Consider the following 21,710-nt stretch of genomic DNA (forward strand, 5'->3'; position numbering starts at 1 on the left):
ATAGATGTAAGCCTTGACCATGACCTCTCAATGATTAAAGTTGAAAATTCAGCAGGTTTTTCTGGTTAAACTTTGCAAACTTAAATGACTATAATAATTAGGACATTGTATCTTGAGACAAAAATGAATGTTTATTTTTCTAAAAGACAATTAGAGAGTAGACCCTCGGGTCTTATAATCTAACTACAAAGGCATGTACCCCTCAGTAAAATAGCAAAATAATTAATGGTAACATCTCTGACTACACCAAGTTCATTTTCCGCAAACTCAAGAAAATGAACTGCCTGGAGCATGACTTTAATCTAATCTTGATTTTTAACCTTATATTATGCATATTGGTATCAGCTCTTAAAAGAACACCTTTTAGAATTCAAAAGGCATGCATTTCTGCTTGTAGTTTTCTTTTATTAAGATTTTTCTCATTATAGAAACTTTGTCCCTTCTACTTTTTATTTTAGAAACAAAAGGTCTAAATTACTTTCCCCTGTAGGTTTTAATTAGAGCCCTATTATAGTAGATATATAGCATGATACTGGTTTACAGAGATAATTATGACAATTAATATGATTATAAACAGAGAATTATTCAAGTGAAACCAACTTGAAGAATATGTATGTTAATTATACTAAAAATTTTAAAAGCCCTGCTAATTAAAGAGGTACTAAATAGTGGAATATTGGTATACTTTGTGGAAAAATGGTACACTGAAGTTTGTAAAATTTTAAAAATAGTTTTCAATTTAAATACACACTGGCAGATTGCTCTTTAAAGAAATCCTATAGTATATCCTTTAATAAAATACAGAATAACATCTTATTTTCCATAATTTAAGGGATTATATCATAATCAGGTTTAGGTGTATCTTTAATAGCCATTGGCTATCCACTGCTAAGCAAAAGATTCCTCTAAAAAATTCAAGATATTTACGAATTTTTTAAATAACTATGAGCTATTTAACATGTTCATTTTGTTGAAATTATAGCTGGAACTGTGTCAATTATTCTTTAACTCCCTCCCCCAAAACATCATTCTTTTAATCTTGGATACTACTTACAATTTTGGTGAAAATCATCCATTGTCTACCATGTGCTATGCTGGACTCAGCAGATGAGGGTACATGCAGTACCAAATAAATGATCTTTCTACTCAAAGGAACTTAAATTGTTTGGTGGGGATCTGTATACAGAGGAAGAATGGGAAAAAAAAAAAAAAACATCAAGGAAACTGCCCTTGTACAATGTTTGAACAGAAGGATATGCCCATAGCCAAATGGCTCCCATGACTGAAAGTTTAAAAAAATAAAAAGAAGAAGAAGAGGAAGAAGAAAAAAGCTTCTATTCTGGTACTGAAAATTCCCATGTAGGCCTATGCCATGTCCCATACATTCCTTCAGGACTTTCAGTGGCTATCTCTTTCTGGAAAAATCCACATTTGAGAGCAAAATCAGTAGTCTAGGGTTTGAGATGTTTAATCAAAAAGGTATAAATGATGGGTCTCTGACAGATTCTTCCAGTTGGCCTAGAATTTGAGTGTCATTTTGTTCTGTTACTGATCCTGAGAGAATTAATATTTTGTTGACTCTGAATGGATATTTATTAATGGCTGGAAAAGATCAGGTGCACACATAGCCAAGTCTATTTGCTAACACTAGGAAATTTTACTTGTAACCTGAGTAGACATCTGTTTGTGGAGCCACACCACCACTGCTGTTGAGAGCTGCAGAGTTCAGGGAAGTATCAATGTCCTGGTCATTGCTGACCCTTCCCTCTCATCCTCTGCATCCTGGTGGTTGTCCAGTCCTGTCCAGTCACCCTTCCCAATTCACCCATAAAACTCGCAGGTGGATTTTTCTTAAAAATAAATTTCAGTAATAGAAATATTTGGTCATTGACTCCAACTTCCCTTCTGACCCATCATATTTAATGATTCATTCATTTAATGCTCTGCAAGGATCTGTTGCTCTGTGTCAGGCACCAGGCTAGGTGCTAGTGACTCAGGGGTGACAAAGCAGACCAATGAGTGTAAATCTACTGAAGTACACATTATCCGAAAATTGCATAAATACATGTAAAAGTGCAATTCTGACAAATTGCTGTGAGGGAAAGTTTATGGGAGTACCTAAACTGAGGTGTTTACCCTAGTCAGAGAGGTCCGGGAAGACTTTGTCTAAGGAAGTGATACAGGAGCTGAAACATAAAGGTCAAGAGGGGAAGGAAGAGCCTTCCAGCCATGGGGAACAGCATAGACAAATGCTTTGGTAGGCAGGAAGAACTGAAGAGGTCAGCCTGTTGAGAGAGCAGAAAATGAGGGGTAAAAGGTTAACTGAAGCCAGAACGTGCAAGTTTTTGCAGGCAATGTTAAGGGCTTTCCTCTTAATCCTAAGAGCAGCAGGGAAGCCACTGAAAAGTTTTAACTGAGAAACGGGGATATTCAGTCAGACTTATGTTTGTTTATATAAGACTGCTCTGGCTGCATTTTGGAGACAGCATGGGACAGGAAGCCAGAGTAGACATGGTAGATCACTTGAGAGCCCTTGCAATCATCCAGGAGATGGATCATGGTCACTTGGATTACAATGCCTGGTAGAGAAGGTGTAGAGAAGTACATATAGATTGGCTAAGGAGAGGATGGAGGGAGGTGTCAAGGGTGACACCTAGATTCTGACTTTTCAACCTGGATAGTTTGTGGTACCATTCATTAGACCAGGTTTTCAGTTTAAAGTGTCTTGGAGACATTCAGGAGGAGCCAGCCACTGGATACAAGGAGTGGCTCTCAGAAGAGAGGGCTAGGCTGGAAATAGAAATCAAAGAGTCGTCTGATACGTGAATCTGCCCTGTAATATCCAGAATAGCTTTCCAGGCTCCTGCTTTAACACCTTCAAAATGATAGAAAATTCACCACTGCAACAACCAGATGTGCTTTAATTAAAGAAAGATGTTCCTTATGTTGGACTAAAAGCCTTTTGAAGTAAATTCTGCTCGTTAGTTCTGATTCTGCCCTTTGGACAAATGAAATCACTGCCAAATAGGGCTTTAGGAATTTGAAGAAAACTGGAATGGTATATCTCCCCACTACTTTTCCAGCTACCTTGGATCCTCTGTCCACCAAAAATTCTTTCAAATCAATTCAGCAGTCGAGCCCTTACCCATCTCTTCAGCTTCATCTGTCAAACACAAACAGAGCCTCACAAAACACCTAAATACCCACACGTGTTACTTCCACTCAGATCTAAATATTTGGGGCTTCCTAAGCATGTTTTGTACCTTTTCTGATGCTGTTACATAGAAGTGGTTTTTAATTCCACCACTTACAAAATTACAGCCGTCTAGCAGAGGCTAATGAGACCAACTCACTAACTATAGGAACTTTTTCAGGAGAATATGTCAGACAGGAAATGGCCAGTAGCTCATATATGTCCAGAACTTGTAGGACAAATGTGGACTTACTCAGGGCCAACATTATAACATCCAAGTTGGTTCTATCTTGCAAGTGGGGCACAGCAGAAAGCTTTCTAGGTTGTGAGCAGTGTTTTGAGTTAAGGGCCATCACCCTCACCTGATCTTTTAGTCAGAGGAAGCTACCTGCACTCACATGGAAGCCCACAGTCTTAATCCAGTCGGGAGTTCCTTGAGCATTGCTCTGTATGGTCATTCAGAAACTCAGGCTTCTTTCATCCAGTGGCTCCTCTGGTGTCCTTGAAGTCCTCTGCTGGATCTTTTGCATCTTGTTGAGAGATGAGGGAAGAGAGAACATGGAGGGGATGCAGCTTGCAGGAGGTTTTAGGGTCCAGGAAATGGTTTACACTTCTCACATTTCACATCTTACCTTTCATTAACCAGAACTTAGTTATGTGACCCATATAACTGCAGGGAAGACTCAGAAATGTAATTTAGCTGTGTGCCCAGAGGGAAGAGGCAGCAAGGTTTGGTGAGCACATCTTCTTTATGCTGAAGGTGATACCAGTTTGCTCTCTTTCTCCCCATAACCTTCAGTGATTTCCCTGTTGTTTACCAAGTTTACAACAGGCTCTTAGCATTTTAAGGTTCTCTTCATTATGGCCCTAGCCTATCCTTCCACTTAAACTGGTAGTTTCATTATCCTCCAAGCATACCCTCTTTCACTCTTCCATGCCTTTTTTCAGACACTTTCTCCTGCCTGGGGCATCCTACATCTCTTATTCTTAAAATTCTATCTGTTATTCAAGGTCCATTCGAGAGATTACTTACTCTTCATTTTCCCTGAGTCTGCCTTATATGTACCTATTTTACTTGTACTGTCACCTCCCTCCAGACTCCCTGAGGGCAAGACGTATAGCCTATCAGTTTTGTATCACTGACAATCTCTAGGAAATGCCAGAGAGAGTGCTCAATCAAATATTTGTTCAGTCGAGTTAAATAGTTTTATTTAAATGTAATATATTTTTAGTAGCTTTTCTTTCTTTTATTCTCTTTTTTTAATGAGGAAAAACATTTGTGGTAGTGGCTCTCAAATAATAGTTAGCATAAGAAACACTTGAGGGAACTTGTTAAAATTATAGATTTCTGCTATCCCCTCCCAAGATTCTAATTCTGCACATCTGATAGATCTGATGTTGGGCCTCGGTATCTGCATTTTTTAAGTGCCCTATGGGGATGGCGTGAAGTGGGGCAGGATTCAGGTCATATGACGCTTGGATTGTGCTTTCAGAAATACTGCAGCATCGTGTTTGTCATTATGCCCATTAATGGACTATTGCTTTCCTTTAACAAAATAGATCAATTCATTAACAGAGGAACAGGTAGTGTGCGGAACAGTAAAAATCAAGATGTTTGTCACATCGCCTTTGGATCCAAAGTTCTTGGACCACCTCCACTCTCTGGCAGAAGAAATAACATGAAGATATCCAGTGAGGTACCAGCAAGGTTTGAAAAGCTTATCTAAGCATGGATGGCATGGGAAGGGAAGGGTTTTTCCCCAGTGCAGGGGGAAAAGAGAGGAAGAGAGACCACATGCCAAAAGCAGAGGCTTGAATAAATTTGGAACAGAAATTCTGGATTTTAAAAGACCTCAAAACTGTTTTCTTTTTGTCATGTCAACACAACATTTTTGAGGGTTTTTTTTTTTTTCATTAAATGTGTTCACAAAACTTAAAGGCAAATATATTTTGTGAGCACATTTTGTGGTCTCCTTCAAAAAGGAGTTGTGGCGGGGGAAAAAGGAGTTGGATCATCACCAGATACCTTACAATGAACAGATACTCAAATGTTATATTTTTATTTTTAATTTCCTCTGAATTTCTGACATACACAGTGATTTTCAGCTCAGCTTCTGCCTTCTAAAGATGGAGTGTAGCAAAATAAGCATATTTTAATGTATGTGTCTAGGAGACTTGCTTGTCTTCTGTTTTATCTCACATTTTAATTCTCCTTCCTTTTCTTTCTAATTTTCTACCATAATTTCCCTCTCCAACTTTTATCCTCCTCATTTCGTCTAGTTTTTTCCTCGCTCTTTATTTGTCCAAATGTTATTTCTTCTATGTAGATTCTATAGGAAATAAATGCAACTCCTATATTTTAAAATGTTCAGATTAATTTTTTTCCTTATAGACAGTAAGACCCTTTGGGTCCAAAAATAACCGATCATGCCAGCAGCCTACAGTGGAGAAGTGTGTTAACAGTGCAGAAATGTCAACCTTGCTGATATCTGAGTCTGAGGAGCAAGGAGATAAGGAAAATATTCGCCAAATAAAGCAGACTATACCTATTCATGGTAAGAATCACGCATAATGATTGATAGCTAGTGATAAGAGTGGAAAATGTTCTTGTTAAGATAAACCCAAAGTTATAGTCTTTTTATTATAATTTTTTATTGAAGCAGAGTTGATTTACAATGTTATATTCTTGACTAGATCTTAAGTCCAGAGAATTATCATTTAAAAATGAAAAGGGTGGTGGATATTGAAATATGTTTAGAAGTCTTAAACATTTATTATCTTCTAGAACCTATCATTCTATTTATTCTGTTATTTTAAATTGCTATAGTACCCTGTGTTTTTACTTCATGATGACTAGTGAGAAAATAATATAGTATCCTACTATGGCTATGTTTTGGAAACTCCATGTGCATTTTAAGTTTCTTTAGTTTTATTTTTAATTAAACTCTTCCATTGTAAAGTGCTCTTTATTTTCTCTCATTCATACAAAAACAACCCTGTTGGAAAGAAAAGACTTTTGTCCCATTTTATAGATTGAGATTTCAAGGCAAACAAAGAGGTAAAATGGTTTATAGTTTGTAATCATTGGGAAGAATTGAGAACAGAACCCAAGGCTTGCCACTCACTATAAGTTTGTCCACTCTTACTGGTCTGACTTTTGTGAGCATTGAAAAAGAGAGGCAGTTGAGTTCATTTTATTTGGTTAGAAATTAATGACCACTATTAGAGTCTCTATCTCCTATGGAGTATAAAACTGAGATAAGGAAATGAATAACATAGATACTCACTCCCATCTCTACCACTATTTGTGAGACCTTGATCAAGTTTCTTAAACCCTGTGAGCCTCAGTTTCCTCATCTATAAATGGGGATACAACTACTACCAGCTCTAGTAGTAGAAAGAAATAACGGCTGCCTCAAAGTGTCAGTGTGAGGATTCAATGAGAAAAATCAGTCCAGTTCTTGGCACATCATATTGTGCCAAGAATTTAAGCATTCAGTAAATATCAAACACTGCTCTGAATATTGTTATTGATACAGAATTAAATGACACTTAAAGAATTCCTCAGGTTTGATCTCAGTTCTCCAAGGTTCTTTTTGAAACTACCCTTTAAGCTCTTGTTGAATCATACTTAGCTATACTCTTTTAAAGGAAGAAATGATTTTTCTGTATTGGCTGTCAATTTCATTTATATATTTTTTAATATAACATGTTGCATGATTAACATTAATCAAATTACTTGTACCTCTCTAAGGTTATATTACATGAGTAAAATGTATTAGTAATTTTGAAAGCCTGATATAATTTTAACACTGGAATAGGGATAAACACTTATTTTCTAAAAAGGAATAAGTTGTGTTTTTGATACAGCTTTACATTATATCAAAATGATACATGAATATTCTCATTATAACTATAATTATATTTACTGAGTTATTTCAAGCCATATAGTACTTTCTGTCCTGCCTTTTTGTTCTTTGATATGAAAATGTACCAGCCAATCTGCATATTATGCATCCACATCCCCCTCAAGAACCATCAGCAGATAAGAATAATAACAGGAGAAGATTACGGTTAAAAAGCACCAGCAGAGAAAGGACAGAGACACCCAGCGGTATGGCACTAATTCAATACTATCTTATACCTGTATATTATTTGGAGCAATGGAATCTCTCTCTGCAGGTTGTAAATTTCAAAGGATTATGAACCAATTCATTTAAAATATAAATGTCTGTTCTACAAGGATTATGGAAAATCAAATTTTCTGCAAAAGAATTGCTCTAGAGCCCAAACAGAGATTTGCTGGATTAAATAGACAGTACCACAAATAAAGGACTTCCTACTTCTACTCTCAGAGGCTGAATAAGCTTAAATTATTGATTTTTTAAAACAGCCTACATTTGATAGAAGTTCCTGCCTGCAGACTTGACTAAAATTGAACTTAACTCATAATTCTTCATGTTTCATTTATGTCTCTTCTTTTTAAATGAGCCTTTTTCAGATTGTTTTTACATTTTCTGTCTCTCCCTTTGGACTCCTTGCCATCTGTTACAATGTAGGTTAATTTCAACTCTTCATAACTAGTAAAGCATTAGACAAATATAGGCAGTTATTATAGTTAGTCCTATAAATACTAGATTTGAGGCATATATGTATAGATTTGTATACACATGCATTAGTCTAGCCTGAATCAAGCCCAGAGTGTATCATGTACATACCTGTTAGCGTAACTTCTCAAAAATGTAGAGTTCTTGGGTAAGCCACAATTCTGCTTGCTAGGTTTCATGTTGTTTTTATTAGTCGATTGAAAATTTTCTTCTACAATAATGCCTGTATCCATTTTTTTAAGGTACTGAAGGTAAGAGCTTGGTTGGAAGAGTTGACTTAAGTAAGAATTGTAATTAAAAGAAAACACTATATTTTATGTGGAACCAAAGGAAAAAAATATAGGCCCCTTTAAAAATTATATGAGTTTTGGGATTCCTTTTATCATTTATCATAAAACTTAAATTTAAAATGTGCCATGCAAATATCAAGAAATTTTAAGATGAACCTCTAAAAAAATGGAGCTGAGTTCATCTTAAAATAGTCTACTGAATAGGAAAAAACTGCATGTAATCTATATTGTCACCTCTAACTTGCTTTCAATAATCATATAGAAAAGTATACCACAATACCATTCTTCAAAAATTAATTTTTCTATATATCAAAAGAAGTAATATAGTGAAAAATTTTTATTCCAATAAAGGCAATTCTTCAGGAAATAACAGGAATGAAGATAAAGCAACAACTATCCTTACCACCATGTCCCAACAAAAAGCAGAGGCATTGAACCCTAGCTCTCCAGTGCTCCAGTCTCCTGATCAAGCAGGTTAGCATCTTTATTATACCATAATTGCTAATAATTAATAAAATATAAATATATTAAATATTTCAAACTCAGTCATTTTGAAAAGTCATGATGCAGTCATTTGCTAAAATCTATCATTTTTTTGTTAATCTCTTTTTAACCTCAATTTTATGTCACACTTTAATGGATGAAAGAGTATTTTTATTTTCAAGTTCTGAGGCACAGGTTGTCCTGTTCAGAATGAAAGTTTGAAACTTTGAAGTTTTCAGATAACATTGTCACCCTCCCCAAAGATTATCTATTGTTGCCTTTCTCTAATCCTCCTTATAATGGAGACAGTTGGAGTGTAGAGCATTGAGCCCATCAACATATCTTGCCTAGCAGGTGTGTGGTACTTTTACAAAGGGAAATTGTTTTTGAGCTAGGGAAAAAGGAAAATAAATGAAAATTGTTTGTAGTTTGTCAGTCTTATTTATGCAATGTTGAAACCTTCATTAAAATGTTAGGTGCAATTAGTGTCTCTAGCATAAATCTGACTGTGTAGAAAAACTAATTAGATGTTTAGGTGATCATTCTTGCATTTATCTTGTTTGCTGCAATATTGTGATTACACAGTAATTTACATATTTTCCTAAGAAAACACACCAAATTATTCATTACAAATGATATGGAAATACTTGAGGTAAAACTACAAATTCCAAAAAAGCATGTGGTAGTGAGATAATTAGAGTTCTTTTGGTGTAAACACACTCCTTTTACTTTGACTTTTTGACAATTAATAATATATTTGGTGATAGGTCATACAAGTTGTTTAATTGCATAGTGAAGATTCCCAGGATCTTTTCCTCCAATTTTCTTTACCCGTCCTTGTGCATTGGTTTTTGCAATCTTTTTCAACATTTACTAAAGCATCTACTGTGTTTACAAAGCACCTGCTAGTTTCTTAGCACCAGGCAAAAGAGTTTGCTGTTCAAAAGAAGACAATCCAATGGATCTATTCATTTCACTTGCCCCACAGCTACGCTGACTCAGGATCCTCTGCATCCTCTATGAAGGTGGTCAGATGAAGTAGATTCAGCCTATTTACCTACAGAAAATGTGAAAGCCTTGTCCCTAATAGATTTTCTCTAAGAAATGTATATTTATTGCCCTTTCTATATGCAAATTATATTATATAATCATAGGCTTATGTTAAGAAACAGATAAATACAGTTTTATTTGTGTCATCAATATAATTTTTATTAAAGGTCTTTGGTGCTTTTGCTTTGTAGTGTTAGCTTTAAAGTTTCAAGTTAGCAAATCTTAGATATCTCTTGATTACTTTTCTTGTAACAATAAATATAAAAGGATTCAAGAGTCAGGAGTAAAATCACCATGTCTACATTGCGGTTCTGCAGGGACTCTTGTAAGATTTTTACCATTGACATAATGCACTAAAAAAGTAAATTTCAAAAAAAATAGACTAAGCTGAGAAAATGCTCAACTTTTTCTATCATTCTAAAGAAGAAAGTAAGCCTGCTTTTAATGATATTTGTTATAAAGATGTGTCCTTTCCAGTTTTCCCAGGCCATAAACTTATAAAATCTATCCCAATGTTGAATAAAAGATTAAAAATTTTTAAAGTTTTCATAAAAATGTATCTCATTGGTAGGGTACAATATTTTTAAAGAAAACAAATAATGTGCAAAAGATTTTCATATCAAAAGATTCTCTCCTAAAAATAAGTTAAAATTAAACAAAGATTTTTTCCATCAGCAAGATTACCAGTCACATTAACAAATACTTCTGTGAATTTACTATTACTTAAAAAGTCAGCTTATTCTATGAACCGAACCATTCCAATCAGTAGAATGGAGAGAGAAAGGCTGTCAACCTTTTCGTGTTTTCCTCTCCTCCATCTTTTGTAATCTGAACAAGGCCCAGATATTTTGTTTCAAGAGCTTGTTAAGTACCTCTATCCTCTTGATGTTAAAAGAAGACATCAGTAACTCACACCCTTTTAAATTTGAAAGATTTTTCCCTCTGTAATGTCAAATTAATGAGGCTGTACTATAAAGATCCTGCTGCAAGACAGGTGATAATTATTTCAGACTTACAAATTTCCTGGCCAGTGTTTCAGCTCAGATGGAGAGTAAGTGCAAATAAGTTGCCCCTAGCTATAAGCACTATCTGTGGGTTAAATGTTTAGCAGGTTACAAGATGGTGGATAAATTGTCTTCCTTGGCTTTTGTATTATTTGATAAATCTATTTCAACAACAAGAAATGTTACCCTAACTACCTGCCCAAAACAACACTTACAGAACACTACTCTAACTTTTGTCATCTTTTCCTAATGTCAGATGAGTGGATATTTCCTGAAAAGGATGATCACATTCCCCATTTAGTATCGAGCACACAGTCTCTATGTCTGGATGAAGACTTCTGCCACACCTCACACCTATGGCTAGAAGTCAGCAAGGAAAGTGAACGTGACCGAGAGGCAGAGGAAACCCAGATTGTTCCAAAGGATATTTTCACTTTTTCATCAAGACCACGATCTCCACCTCATGGAAAGACTCAGAATCTGTCCCCAGAGGGATGCCCATTTATTTTGGATCTAAAAGAAGATACCAGTGTGACAAGGAGAGATACCCAATTGGAGGAGGATTTTTATGGCAGTGACAGCAGCGAAGAGGTATGCTGCTTGATGAGTGAAGTAGTTCCAAAGCACAGTTGTTCCATTAGCTCCAACTAAGCACTAAAACTAGTTGAAATGAAAGAGGGGAAATCAACTGCTATTTATAAAAAAGCAGCAGATTGCAATGTCAGTCAACAGTTGCCTCAGGTTGTTATGGTAACTCTGAATTGCTGCCTTTTTTATTAACAGTTAGCCAATTTCATTTTTAATTATGGAAACCAGCTTTTGGTTTGATTTTGTTTTTTCATTTTAATCTTCATCTCACCGAATGACAAATGATATGCAGTTTAGTTGTATGATAGCAAGACCAGTAAATCATTGAGAACACATTGTTCTGGATCTCTGGGGAGATTGTGCTGCAGTTGCTAAGCTTTCTGAATTGAAGGTTTTCTGGCTTCCTTACTCCCCTGCCATCTTTTCACCTTAGACCTATTAGGACTCGTTATTTTCCATATGGTCCCAGAATTTTAAGAGTTGTGCCAATTAAAGTTTAGATAATGAATCATGGATTAGTGCTGGGACTTGCTTTACAGGAGGTTTTCTGTTTGCAGTTATTTAGAATACAAATATCTCATAAATCAATAAATTCATAAAAAGGTTTTTTTTTTAACTTGTTCGATATCAAACTGAATGCAGCTCTGAAACTTAAAACTTAATACATTATGGTAACTCTCTTTCCTCATATGAGATGAATTTATTTGTAAAATTTATTTAGCATTATTCTTTAACAATAGGCATTCGTATTTTCTAGAAAAAATATATAAATAATTAGAAAAAAACTTTTTTGGTATGCCTTCAAAAGTTTTTAACAATTCTGATTGATCAGGAATACCCCTTTGGTCAGCGGGATATAGATTAAGTCCATAGCTTCTACTTTCAGAACCAGCTGAGAATATGGTGAGATTGTTCAAACAGTAATTATGGGTTTTTTGCAACTTTTAATGAGTTTTTTTAGCAAAGTGCGTGGGGCAATCCTTTTTTATAATATCCTTGCTTCTGAGTGTGATGAAACTATTAGTCATACCAAAGATAATCCCACTACAAACCTCTTTATGCATAAATGCATAAATAGTACATTTTAAATGTTGTTGTGAACAACTTTGTCCATTTCACCCCAAATGAAATTAAGCTACAAAACTGTAAAGTGAACATTTGTCTTCAGCATCTAACATTGCCCTCATCCCAGCTGTCAATTCTTCTACAGTATTAATTGGCTTATCTGATAAATTAATTCATACCATTTTATGAATGATATAGGCCCATCTCTTCCCCATGTGCACAGCCCCATCTTTCTTACCTAACCCAAAAGAATTACTGTAATGATGGCAATTTCACGGCAGATGGGAAATGGTAGTTCTCTGGAAAGCTTTGAAGGGAGTTTAATGAGGAAGCTGTCCTTTACATAACACCACGTGAGGAACTTAGCTCTTCCATCTCTATGAAGGCTAAACCTTGAGAAGAAGCAGTAGAGCTTCAGGAGAAAATGAAAAATACTGATTGTGAATATTTCAATTTATCACTTTATGTGCTTTCTTTTGCTACTAGCTACTCTACTTCTGGCATCCTTCAACATTTATTATGCAGAAATGTACTTATTACCAACTACATGAAATTGAAAATTAATTTATTAGGCATTTTCAAAGCTCTGATTGGCATAGCTCTCTGGTCACCTCTGTGCCACAACCATCAGAATATGGCTTGAGTCTGTAGTGGGACCATCTCAGTGCTAACACCTGCCCTGGTTCACCTTTAGAGCCTAAGACTGGCAGCTAGAGAGAGGGGCAGAAGCCTTGCCATATTGCACAAGCTTTGAGGTTTGCTGTTAGAGGCAATAACAAGATAGAAGCTAAAATACAAACAGATGACCTATAGAAATGCCAGGCTATATTTAAACAAGTTCTAGAACTTGTAATGACCCCTTCTTTATCAAATTGGTTTGTTTGTGTTTTTTTGTAAATTCTTTTTCTGTAGGATTAGTTCTCCCATTTATTAATTAGATAAGTCAATGGAAGATTAGATTACATATTTAAAATGTTTATTTAAATATGATCTTTGAAGAAAAAATCAATTAAGTTCATTTAGGCATCCTTAATATTAGTTGCATTATTTTAGAATATTATATCCTTAGAGTAACATTATTACTCTAAGGAAAACATAATGTCATGTTATAAATGATGGTAGACAAATGAGTAATAATTGCATTACTTATTGTGCTGGGGTTTATAACTTGTAGTTAAAAGCCTTTATCTGATGTTAGACCGTTTGAGTATTTTTAAAGGGAAATTAGATCTATTCAGTAGCAAAAATCTAGGCAAAATCAAATCATGTTCTGATAGAGAAAAATACACATATGATAGTAAAGGCTAATCAGTGATATATTTTCTTTGTAATTTAAGTTCCTAATAATCAGTTCACATTTGAGATCTTTATTAGTGTGAAAGCCCCAAAAGTATGATTTTTTTTTTGCATATTCTCTTGTCTTAGTCTTTGCTTTACTATATATGTTATTCCTTAGGCAGACATATGTAGTAATTTTCTTGATAGTCAATTAATTTTGAAGTTGTACTTCTTATTTGAAAAGCACACTATGGAAATATATTTTGTAGTGAGTTATAAAATCAAGACTTCCATGTAAATGAATTATCTTAGGAAAGCTGTTAAAACAGAGTACCTTTCATACAATTGCAGCATCTGAAAGAAAAAAAGTATGTTATTATTGTATCTATATTTTGTTTTTTATGCCGTAATTCCCAATGTGGCTTCCAGTATATACTTTATATTAATATTTTATTACTTCCCTAATTTAATTTTTCATCATCTACAGATGTAGTCATTTTTCCTTAAATACTGGCTGTGTATCAGATATTTGCAAAACTAGGTAGTTTGTCTTCTATAACAACCCAAATTAGAACATTTGAGCCAAAAACTTATCCATATTTGGACATGACTTATGTGGACTGACTCCCTATAGTGTTCAAGTTACCTAGGAAGCTTCCCTATTGTCTCTTTATCTAACTGTGGAGGCCTGCAAAGGACAAATTTACAAACAACAGATTACAAGGACCGTTTTAGTGCTTCCTCTTAGCTTTCGTGGTATTAATTGCTTTCAAGTTACTTTTTTTAGCACTCAGTAGTTAAACTACTTCATGTCTTTTTTTTTCTTGATGGCATGTATTTCTGGGTTACACCGTTAACCACTCATCCCTACATGCTTGGCTAATAATTTTGAGTTACATTCTCACACACACTTATATAGGCACAATAGAAATGATATTTACTCCACATGAGGCTGCTTGTATTTCTGTGTAGCCTTTAAAAAATTTTTAAATGTCAATTTATATATTGGAAAAAAGTGGGAGAATTCTATTTTGAATATATTGCTTTTAGGCTGTTCACATCTGCATATCTTTATTATTATCTTTTGAAGTTCTACTCTTCTCTGAAAAAGACACAGGCCCCTTGGTTCCTGTAATTTGGCCCTTCATTGTTATAGACAGATAAAGAAGGCTATAAAACTTTTGTCTGCTTAGAATAATGTCATATTTTTTTCTAAAAGATAAATATCTGCAGGTAAATATTTGGTTATAAATAGGAGTTTTCAAAGAAAATGTTTTATCAGTTAAAAGAGAATGAACTCTAACTTATAAGGAAAATATTTTTTTTGTCTTGAACAATTTAAGGAATCTCATCATTTTCCCCAGATATTCACATGATGATGTTTGCCCATCCCATACAGTCCCTCTAACTTCTGCTATGATTTGTCTGTGAGGCATCACTGACTACAGCTAAAGATGTTTACAAACATAATTTGCCCAGGTCCCTGTAATATCAGGCATGCTGCAAGTTAGTTAGAAGCAGTGGCATCTTCCTTTCATTTTGTTTATAAACTAGTAAAATGCATTATGTCACCCCTATCAATTATCTTCGCCACCCAGGAAGACCTGTATTATTCTAATAATTTCCTATAAAATTCAAGAGGTAGAAGTAGAAATACTCCTTAGGGATGGTTATTAGTGAAGACATTGAAGATACGTTTGAATGGTCAGTCTTGGTGTCATCAAAGAAGAGATGATTTTTTTTTCGTTTTGTTATGATGGATATCTTTAGCTGTATTTATGCAAATAACTGTGCTTTAGTTGACAACCAAAGTATAGACCTATATAATCTCTATTGTCTGCTAGTGCTGTTGTCCAGCTAAAAGGTGCTATCAGCTCACACATTTAGTCACTAAAACATTGGACAAAAGTAAAAACTCCTGCTGACTCTATCTCAGTTAAAATTCAAAACTGCCATCAAAAGTGTATTTGGAATATTGCAAATGTGTTTTGTTCAAAACTTTTAAGACTGTTATATAAGACTTGTTTCACGGTGGACTGAATTTAAAAATGAATTGAAATATAAGTAAATATGATCATCCACTTTTACAAAGGCTAAAACAGAGTTCTATCCTGACTCACTCAACATTAAAGCTGTGATACAAAGAGCCTGGGTCTCATCTGCTCCAAGTAGGTAGCCCTCAAGAGTCATTAAAATTACCTTTTTAAAATTACAACTCAGTAAGAGCAATTCGTTTTGTGCATCCAGAAATTATTGTCCAAATGCCCATCTGCATGTCCTTTTAAGAAACGTAGTTCTACAGAGAAAGTGCTGGGTCCTTGGGGAAATCATTCTCATCTTCAGCGTACATATGCTGTGCTACAGTTAATCAGGCAAATTCTATTGATGTTCCTGGCACTGGGGCGTGATTGAATATTTAACAAACAAATGTTTCTGAGCCCAGAAGACAAATGGTTCAAGAGATTTGGGACTTTTAAAAAAATATATTAAGTTAAATCAAAAGCATTTTGTATTTGTTCTTCTGAGAAACAGATGAACAGATGATTGGAATATGAAAATAGCATAACGAAGTCTTTACTCCTTTGACAAATTATATTCAATTGCTGTGCAGGTTTACAGTAGCTAAATGATAAACCAAAGGGGAAAAAAGTGGTTGTTTTTCAATCACATTATACTAAACTAGCCTTTTATGCATATAACAAATGTTTATGTTATATAGGACAAAATTAATCCAAAAGCATGTTGAGGCCACATGTATTGCATATGTGAAAGCAATATACATCACCTGCACACTCTGCAGTTCTTTACTACAGATAGACAAGCTATTTCTTAGAAGAGGTTCTTAGACCCAAGGGTACTTTTCTTGAGAGCACAGTTGGCTGATAATCCCAACTGCTCTCCACAAGAAATGAATATCATAATGTGACAGGATTAGAGATTACAGACACTATGTAAAAGCTTTCTGGAGTCGCTAAATACAACATACTCTGCCTTCTACAGAACTCTCAAATCAGTCCAACCTCGCCATCATCACTACCATTGAATTAACACAAACACCTCAGCATTTCTGATCATTACAATTTAACAGTCTCCTATTTGGCTTCCCCTTACTGCTATCTCCACAGACACTCCAGACACCCCACAAACAATATCCACACAAACTCATTACCATGCCTTCTGTTTTGTGCCATCATGACATTTTCCTCTGTCAAATCACTCAATAACCCCTTGTTGCCTTCAGGATAAAGTCCCTGGATGGCAGGGATTAACTTCTAGTACACACTATGTTCCCAGCATCTGCAGCGCCTAGAGCAGTACCTAGCCCACGATGAGGAAGAAAGGAAGAGAGGCAGGACTATGATAGATAGACACACAGGCAGACAGAGTCGTTCTAACTAAAAGTTTTGATAAATTCCTCTCTTGTCCTGTGCCCAACCTAAAGCAGACTCTCTCACCTTTACACATACTTCGCTTCTACAGAAAGGGAAATTTTACCTTAGATAGTGATCTGTATGTTGAGTGTGTATGATGGCCAAACATTCAAGAAGAAACTGAACAGTTCAGTCATTCATACACTTTGTTTAAAAATGCCAAACTTTGAAGATAACTAGATGTTTGGTTCTATGTGGCCATAAATCAAAGGCTAGGGGAATGATATGAACTTATTAAGAACTTAATAACTTATTCAGCACAAGTTTCAGCTCAAAACAATTTCACTTTGTTCCTCTATGTAGGGTAACCAGAGTGTCCAGGGTTCTCCAAGCCCAACAACTAGTCCTCCAGGGTTAACTCAGTTCACATTAGACAGAGTGCTGGAAAAGGCTGCAAGGTGGACAAGTAAAGGATATCTTAAAAGTGCCTACGCAGAAGCAGGAGCATCAGAAAGCCAGAATTCCTTGGGAAAGCAGATAGATAAAAAAGACTTTGAAGCGAGTTTGGTGCCTACAGCATGCCTTTCTCCCCCTGGAAGAAGGAGTGAATCCTTTCTGAAAACTCCAGACCGCGTTGCCAAAGCAAAGCACCTACCAGCCCATCAAGAGTCAGCTTCAATAAACAAAACCACCCTAAAGGAAATTTCAGGGGAGAAGTGGAAGGCGATTCCTGAAGTATCTGTAAGTGGTTTCACTCTGTTTTACATAAGTGTGCAGTACATCCTCCTCCATTCTGTTCTGTTCCACTTTGCATACATTCTCAGCAGTATCTATTTTTCATCATTTCGACAATCAGTAATGTATTTTCTTTCCTATTTAGATGTGTTTTAGCTCAGTAACAGCAGCTGTTAAAGAGTGTCTTGCACATCCCAATGATAATAGAATGCCTCATGTTTTTAATGAGAAAGATAATTATCATAATAGTTATTTTTTATTTCCCAGTTACTTCTCATAATTTGAGTTATCACTGCCTGCAAATTATAAATGAAGATCTTACTTTTGAGCCAAAGGCTTGCCAGTAAAATTGACAGATTTTCAATAACAATCTACATTAGGAGCCATAAAAACATCATTATTCTCTTCACTCTCTGGTCTCTTTGCAGCCATTCCCCAAATAATAAATGATAGGAGTGAAGGTTAACAGTAAAACAGTGTCATTGAGTAAATCCCTAGGCTACTTTGGTGGCTATATTCATGTCCATCAGATTGATTTTTTTCCTTCCTGTGTGAGTGCTTTTCTTCCTTCAGTCCCCCCATAGCTGCACTTAGAAACTAGAGAACAAATGAGGCTATGCAGAACAAATGACACTTATATTCCATTTTTTTAAACATTAAAGAGTTTTTTAAATTTTTCATGTCCTAAGTATTCTGTATGTGTTACAATGTAGAACTTCAGTTCAATTATGTGCTAAGCATGTTAGAATGGATTGTTACTTAGTACAGGTAATAGACATATATATCATTACCATCAACTAATATTTCTTTATTTCTTTTATTTTTTCTTGAGGTAACATTGGTTTATAACCTCATGTAAGTTCCATATGTACAGCATTTTTTTTTTCTACTTCTGTATACACTAGAGCACACTCAACACCAAACATTTAGTTTGTGTCACCACAGAGTCGATCCCCTTTATCCATTCCCCTCTACCCCGTCTTGCTCCTTACCCTCTGGTGATCACAACTCTGTTCTCTGCATCTGTGAGTTTGTTTTATTTTTATTTGGTTTGTTCATTTTATTTTTTTTTTTTTGTTTTTCTATATTCCACATATGAGTGAAATCATTCAATATTTGTCTTTCTCTATCTGACTTATTTCACTTAGCATAATACTCTCAAGGCCCATCCATGTTATTGAAAATGGCAAGATTTCATTTTCTTATGGCTAAGTTGTATTCCATTATACCTGATTTTCTTTATCCATCTAACTATTGTTGGACACTTAGGTTGTTTCCATATCTTGGTTATTGTAGATAAGGCTGTAATGAACAAAAGTATGTGTATATCTTTTCAAATTAATGTTTTTATATTTTTTGGATAAATACCCAGAATTGGGATAGCTGGGTCATATAGTAGTTCTATTCTTAGCTTTTTGAGGACTCTCTATACTGTTCTCCATAGTAGCTACACTGATTTACATTCCCACGAACAGTGTATCAGGCTTTCCTTTTCTTCACATCCTTGTCGGCATTTGTTATTTCTTCTCTTTTTGATAATAGCCATTCTTGTCTCTGTGTGTGCATACGTTTTGTTTGTTTATTGAAGTATAATTGATTTGCAGTATTGTGTTCATTTCTGGTATACATACAGCAAACTGATTCAGTTACACACATACATATATATTCTTTTTCATATTCTTTTCCCTTATAGTTTATTACAAGATATCAAATATAGTTCCCTGTGCTGTACAGTAGGACCTTGTTGTTCTTCTGTTTTATACACAGTAACTTGCATCTGCCAAGTTTGGGATTGGCAGATAAAAGCCATTCTAACAAATTTGAGGTGATATCTCATTGTGGGTTTAATTTGCATTTCCCTAGTAATTAGTGACGTTGAACATCTTTTCATGTGCCTGTTGGCCATCTGTATGTCTTTTTGGACAAATGTCTATTCAGCTTCTCTGCCCATTTTTTAATTGAGTTCTTTAGAGGTTTTGTTTGGGGTGGGAGGTTATTGTTGAAATGTATGAGTTCTTTATATATTTGGGGTATTAACCCCTTATCAGATACATGATTTGCAGATGTATCTCTCATTTGGTAAGTTGTCTTTTTGTTTTGTTGATGGTTTCCTTTGCTGTGCAGAAACTTTTTAGTTTGATGTAGTCCCATTTGTTTATTTTTGCTTTTGTTTCTCTTACCTGAGAAGACATATCTAGAAAGGTATTTCTAAGACCAATGTCAAAGAGCGTAATGCCTATGTTTTCTTCTAGCAGTTTTATGGTTTCACATCTTACATTCAAATCTGTTTTGAGTTGATTTTTGTGTATGGTGTGAGAATGGTCTAGTTTCATTTTTTGTGTGTGACAGACCAGTTTTCCCAATACCATTTATTGAAGAGATCATCCTTTCCCTAGTGTATTTTCTTTGCTCCTTTGTCATAAATTAACTGCCCATATATGTATGGGTTTATTTCTGGGCTCTTGGTTTTGTTCCATTGATCTTTATATCTCTTTTTCTGCCAATACAATGCTGATTTGATTACTATAGCTTTGTAATATAGTTTGAAATCAGGATGTGTGATACTTCCAGATTTGTTCTTTTTTCTCAGGATTGCTTTGGCTATTTGGGGTCTTTTGTGGTTCTATATAAATTTTAGAATTTTTCTATTTCTGTGAAAAATTTCCTTGGGATTTTGTTGGGGATTACATTGAATCTGTGGATTGCTTTAGGTAACATTAACAATGTTAATTCCTCCAATTCATGAGCACAGATTATCTTTCTATTTATTTGTGTCTTCAGTTTCTTTCAACAATGTCCTATAGTTTTCAGTGTACAGGTCTTTCACCTCCATGTTTAAATATTTTTTGTGTGTGTGTGATTGTAAATGAGATTGTTTTCTTAATTTCTCTTCTGCTAGCTCATTGTTGGCATATAGAAATGCACCCTGCAAACTTTACTGAATTTACTTATTATTTTAATGGTTTTTTGGTGGAATCTTCAGGATTTTCTGTATATATATGTCAAAGAGCATACTGTCATCTGCAAATAGTGACAGTTTTACTTTTTCATTTCTGACTGGAATGTCTTTTATTTTTTCTTGCCTAATTATTCTATCCTACTGTGTTGAATAAGAATGGTAAGAGTGGGCATTCCTGTCTTGTTCCTGATTTTAGAGGGATAGCTTTCAGTTTTTCACCACTGAATGTGGTGTTGGCTGTGAGTTTGTCATATATGAGTTGTATTATGTTGAAGTATGTTCTTTCTATACCCATTTTTATTGAGATTTTTTTATCAAAAATGGGTGTTGAATCCAGTCAAATGCTTTTTCTACATCTATTGAGATGATCATATGCTTTTTATCCTTTGTTTTCTTAATGTGATATGTCACGTTTATTGATTTGTGCATGTTGAACCATCTTTGCATCCCTGGAATAAGTCCTACTTGATCATGGTATATGATCCTTTTAATATATTGCTGTATTACTAATATTTTGCTGAAGCTTTTTGCATCTATGTTCATCAAAAATATTGGCCTGTAGTTTTGTGTGTGTGTGTGTTGTGTTTGGTTTTGGTATGAGGGTAATGTTGGCCTCATAAAATGTGTTAAGGAGCATTCCCTCCTCTTTAATTTTTTGAAGAGTTTGGAAAGGATGGGTATCAAATCTTCTTTGAATATCTGGTAAAATTCTCCTGTGAAGCCATCTTGTCCTGCACTTTTGTTTGGGAGAGGTTTTTGATTAATGTTTTGATTAATGTCTTTTTACAAGTTACCAGTCTATTCAGATTTTCTGTTCTCCATGATTCAGCCTTAGAAAACTGTTCTTGTCCTACTTTACCATAATTTTTTCTTTGGATGTGCTGATAATTGAAATACAGCTAGTAAACCAACCTTACAAATTTATTCTACAGCACTGCTTCACTTGACTGTAGTCAATACTGGGCTGCCGAAAACAGAACCAAAACAAATCTTTGAGAAGAGTCCACTTCATTTTCCCCCTAATTTCTTTGCCACGATCTTCTATTAGGCAGAATCTGTCATGCTATATATCCAAAAGATTGTTTAT

The 21,710-nt window shown here is 34.9% G+C and overlaps 1 protein-coding gene across 13 annotated transcripts in view; it reads left to right on the top strand.

Annotated features, from left to right (window-relative positions):
* Positions 1 to 21,710, top strand: part of CFAP20DC (CFAP20 domain containing) — a 206,763-nt gene that overhangs the window by 114,640 nt on the left and 70,413 nt on the right. For 7 of the 13 annotated variants that reach the window (XR_006719461.2, XR_006719462.2, XR_006719464.2 and 4 more), the window contains 6 exons: positions 4,754 to 4,890; positions 5,586 to 5,748; positions 7,191 to 7,307; positions 8,442 to 8,564; positions 10,884 to 11,218; positions 17,293 to 17,670. Coding sequence is in view for 6 of the 13 variants with exons in the window: in XM_045505328.2 (XP_045361284.2) it covers positions 4,754 to 4,890; positions 5,586 to 5,748; positions 7,191 to 7,307; positions 8,442 to 8,564; positions 10,884 to 11,218; positions 17,293 to 17,670 (1,253 nt within the window). In the remaining 7 variants the exon portion in view is untranslated. Of the gene's footprint in view, positions 1 to 4,753; positions 4,902 to 5,585; positions 5,749 to 7,190; positions 7,308 to 8,441; positions 8,565 to 10,883; positions 11,219 to 17,292; positions 17,671 to 21,710 lie in introns of those variants that run through there. The other 6 variants (XR_006719465.2, XM_045505329.2, XM_010968306.3 and 3 more) reach the window with 4 other exon arrangements.

The sequence above is a fragment of the Camelus bactrianus genome, chromosome 17 (genome assembly GCF_048773025.1).
Source record: "Camelus bactrianus isolate YW-2024 breed Bactrian camel chromosome 17, ASM4877302v1, whole genome shotgun sequence".
NCBI lineage: Eukaryota > Metazoa > Chordata > Mammalia > Artiodactyla > Camelidae > Camelus > Camelus bactrianus.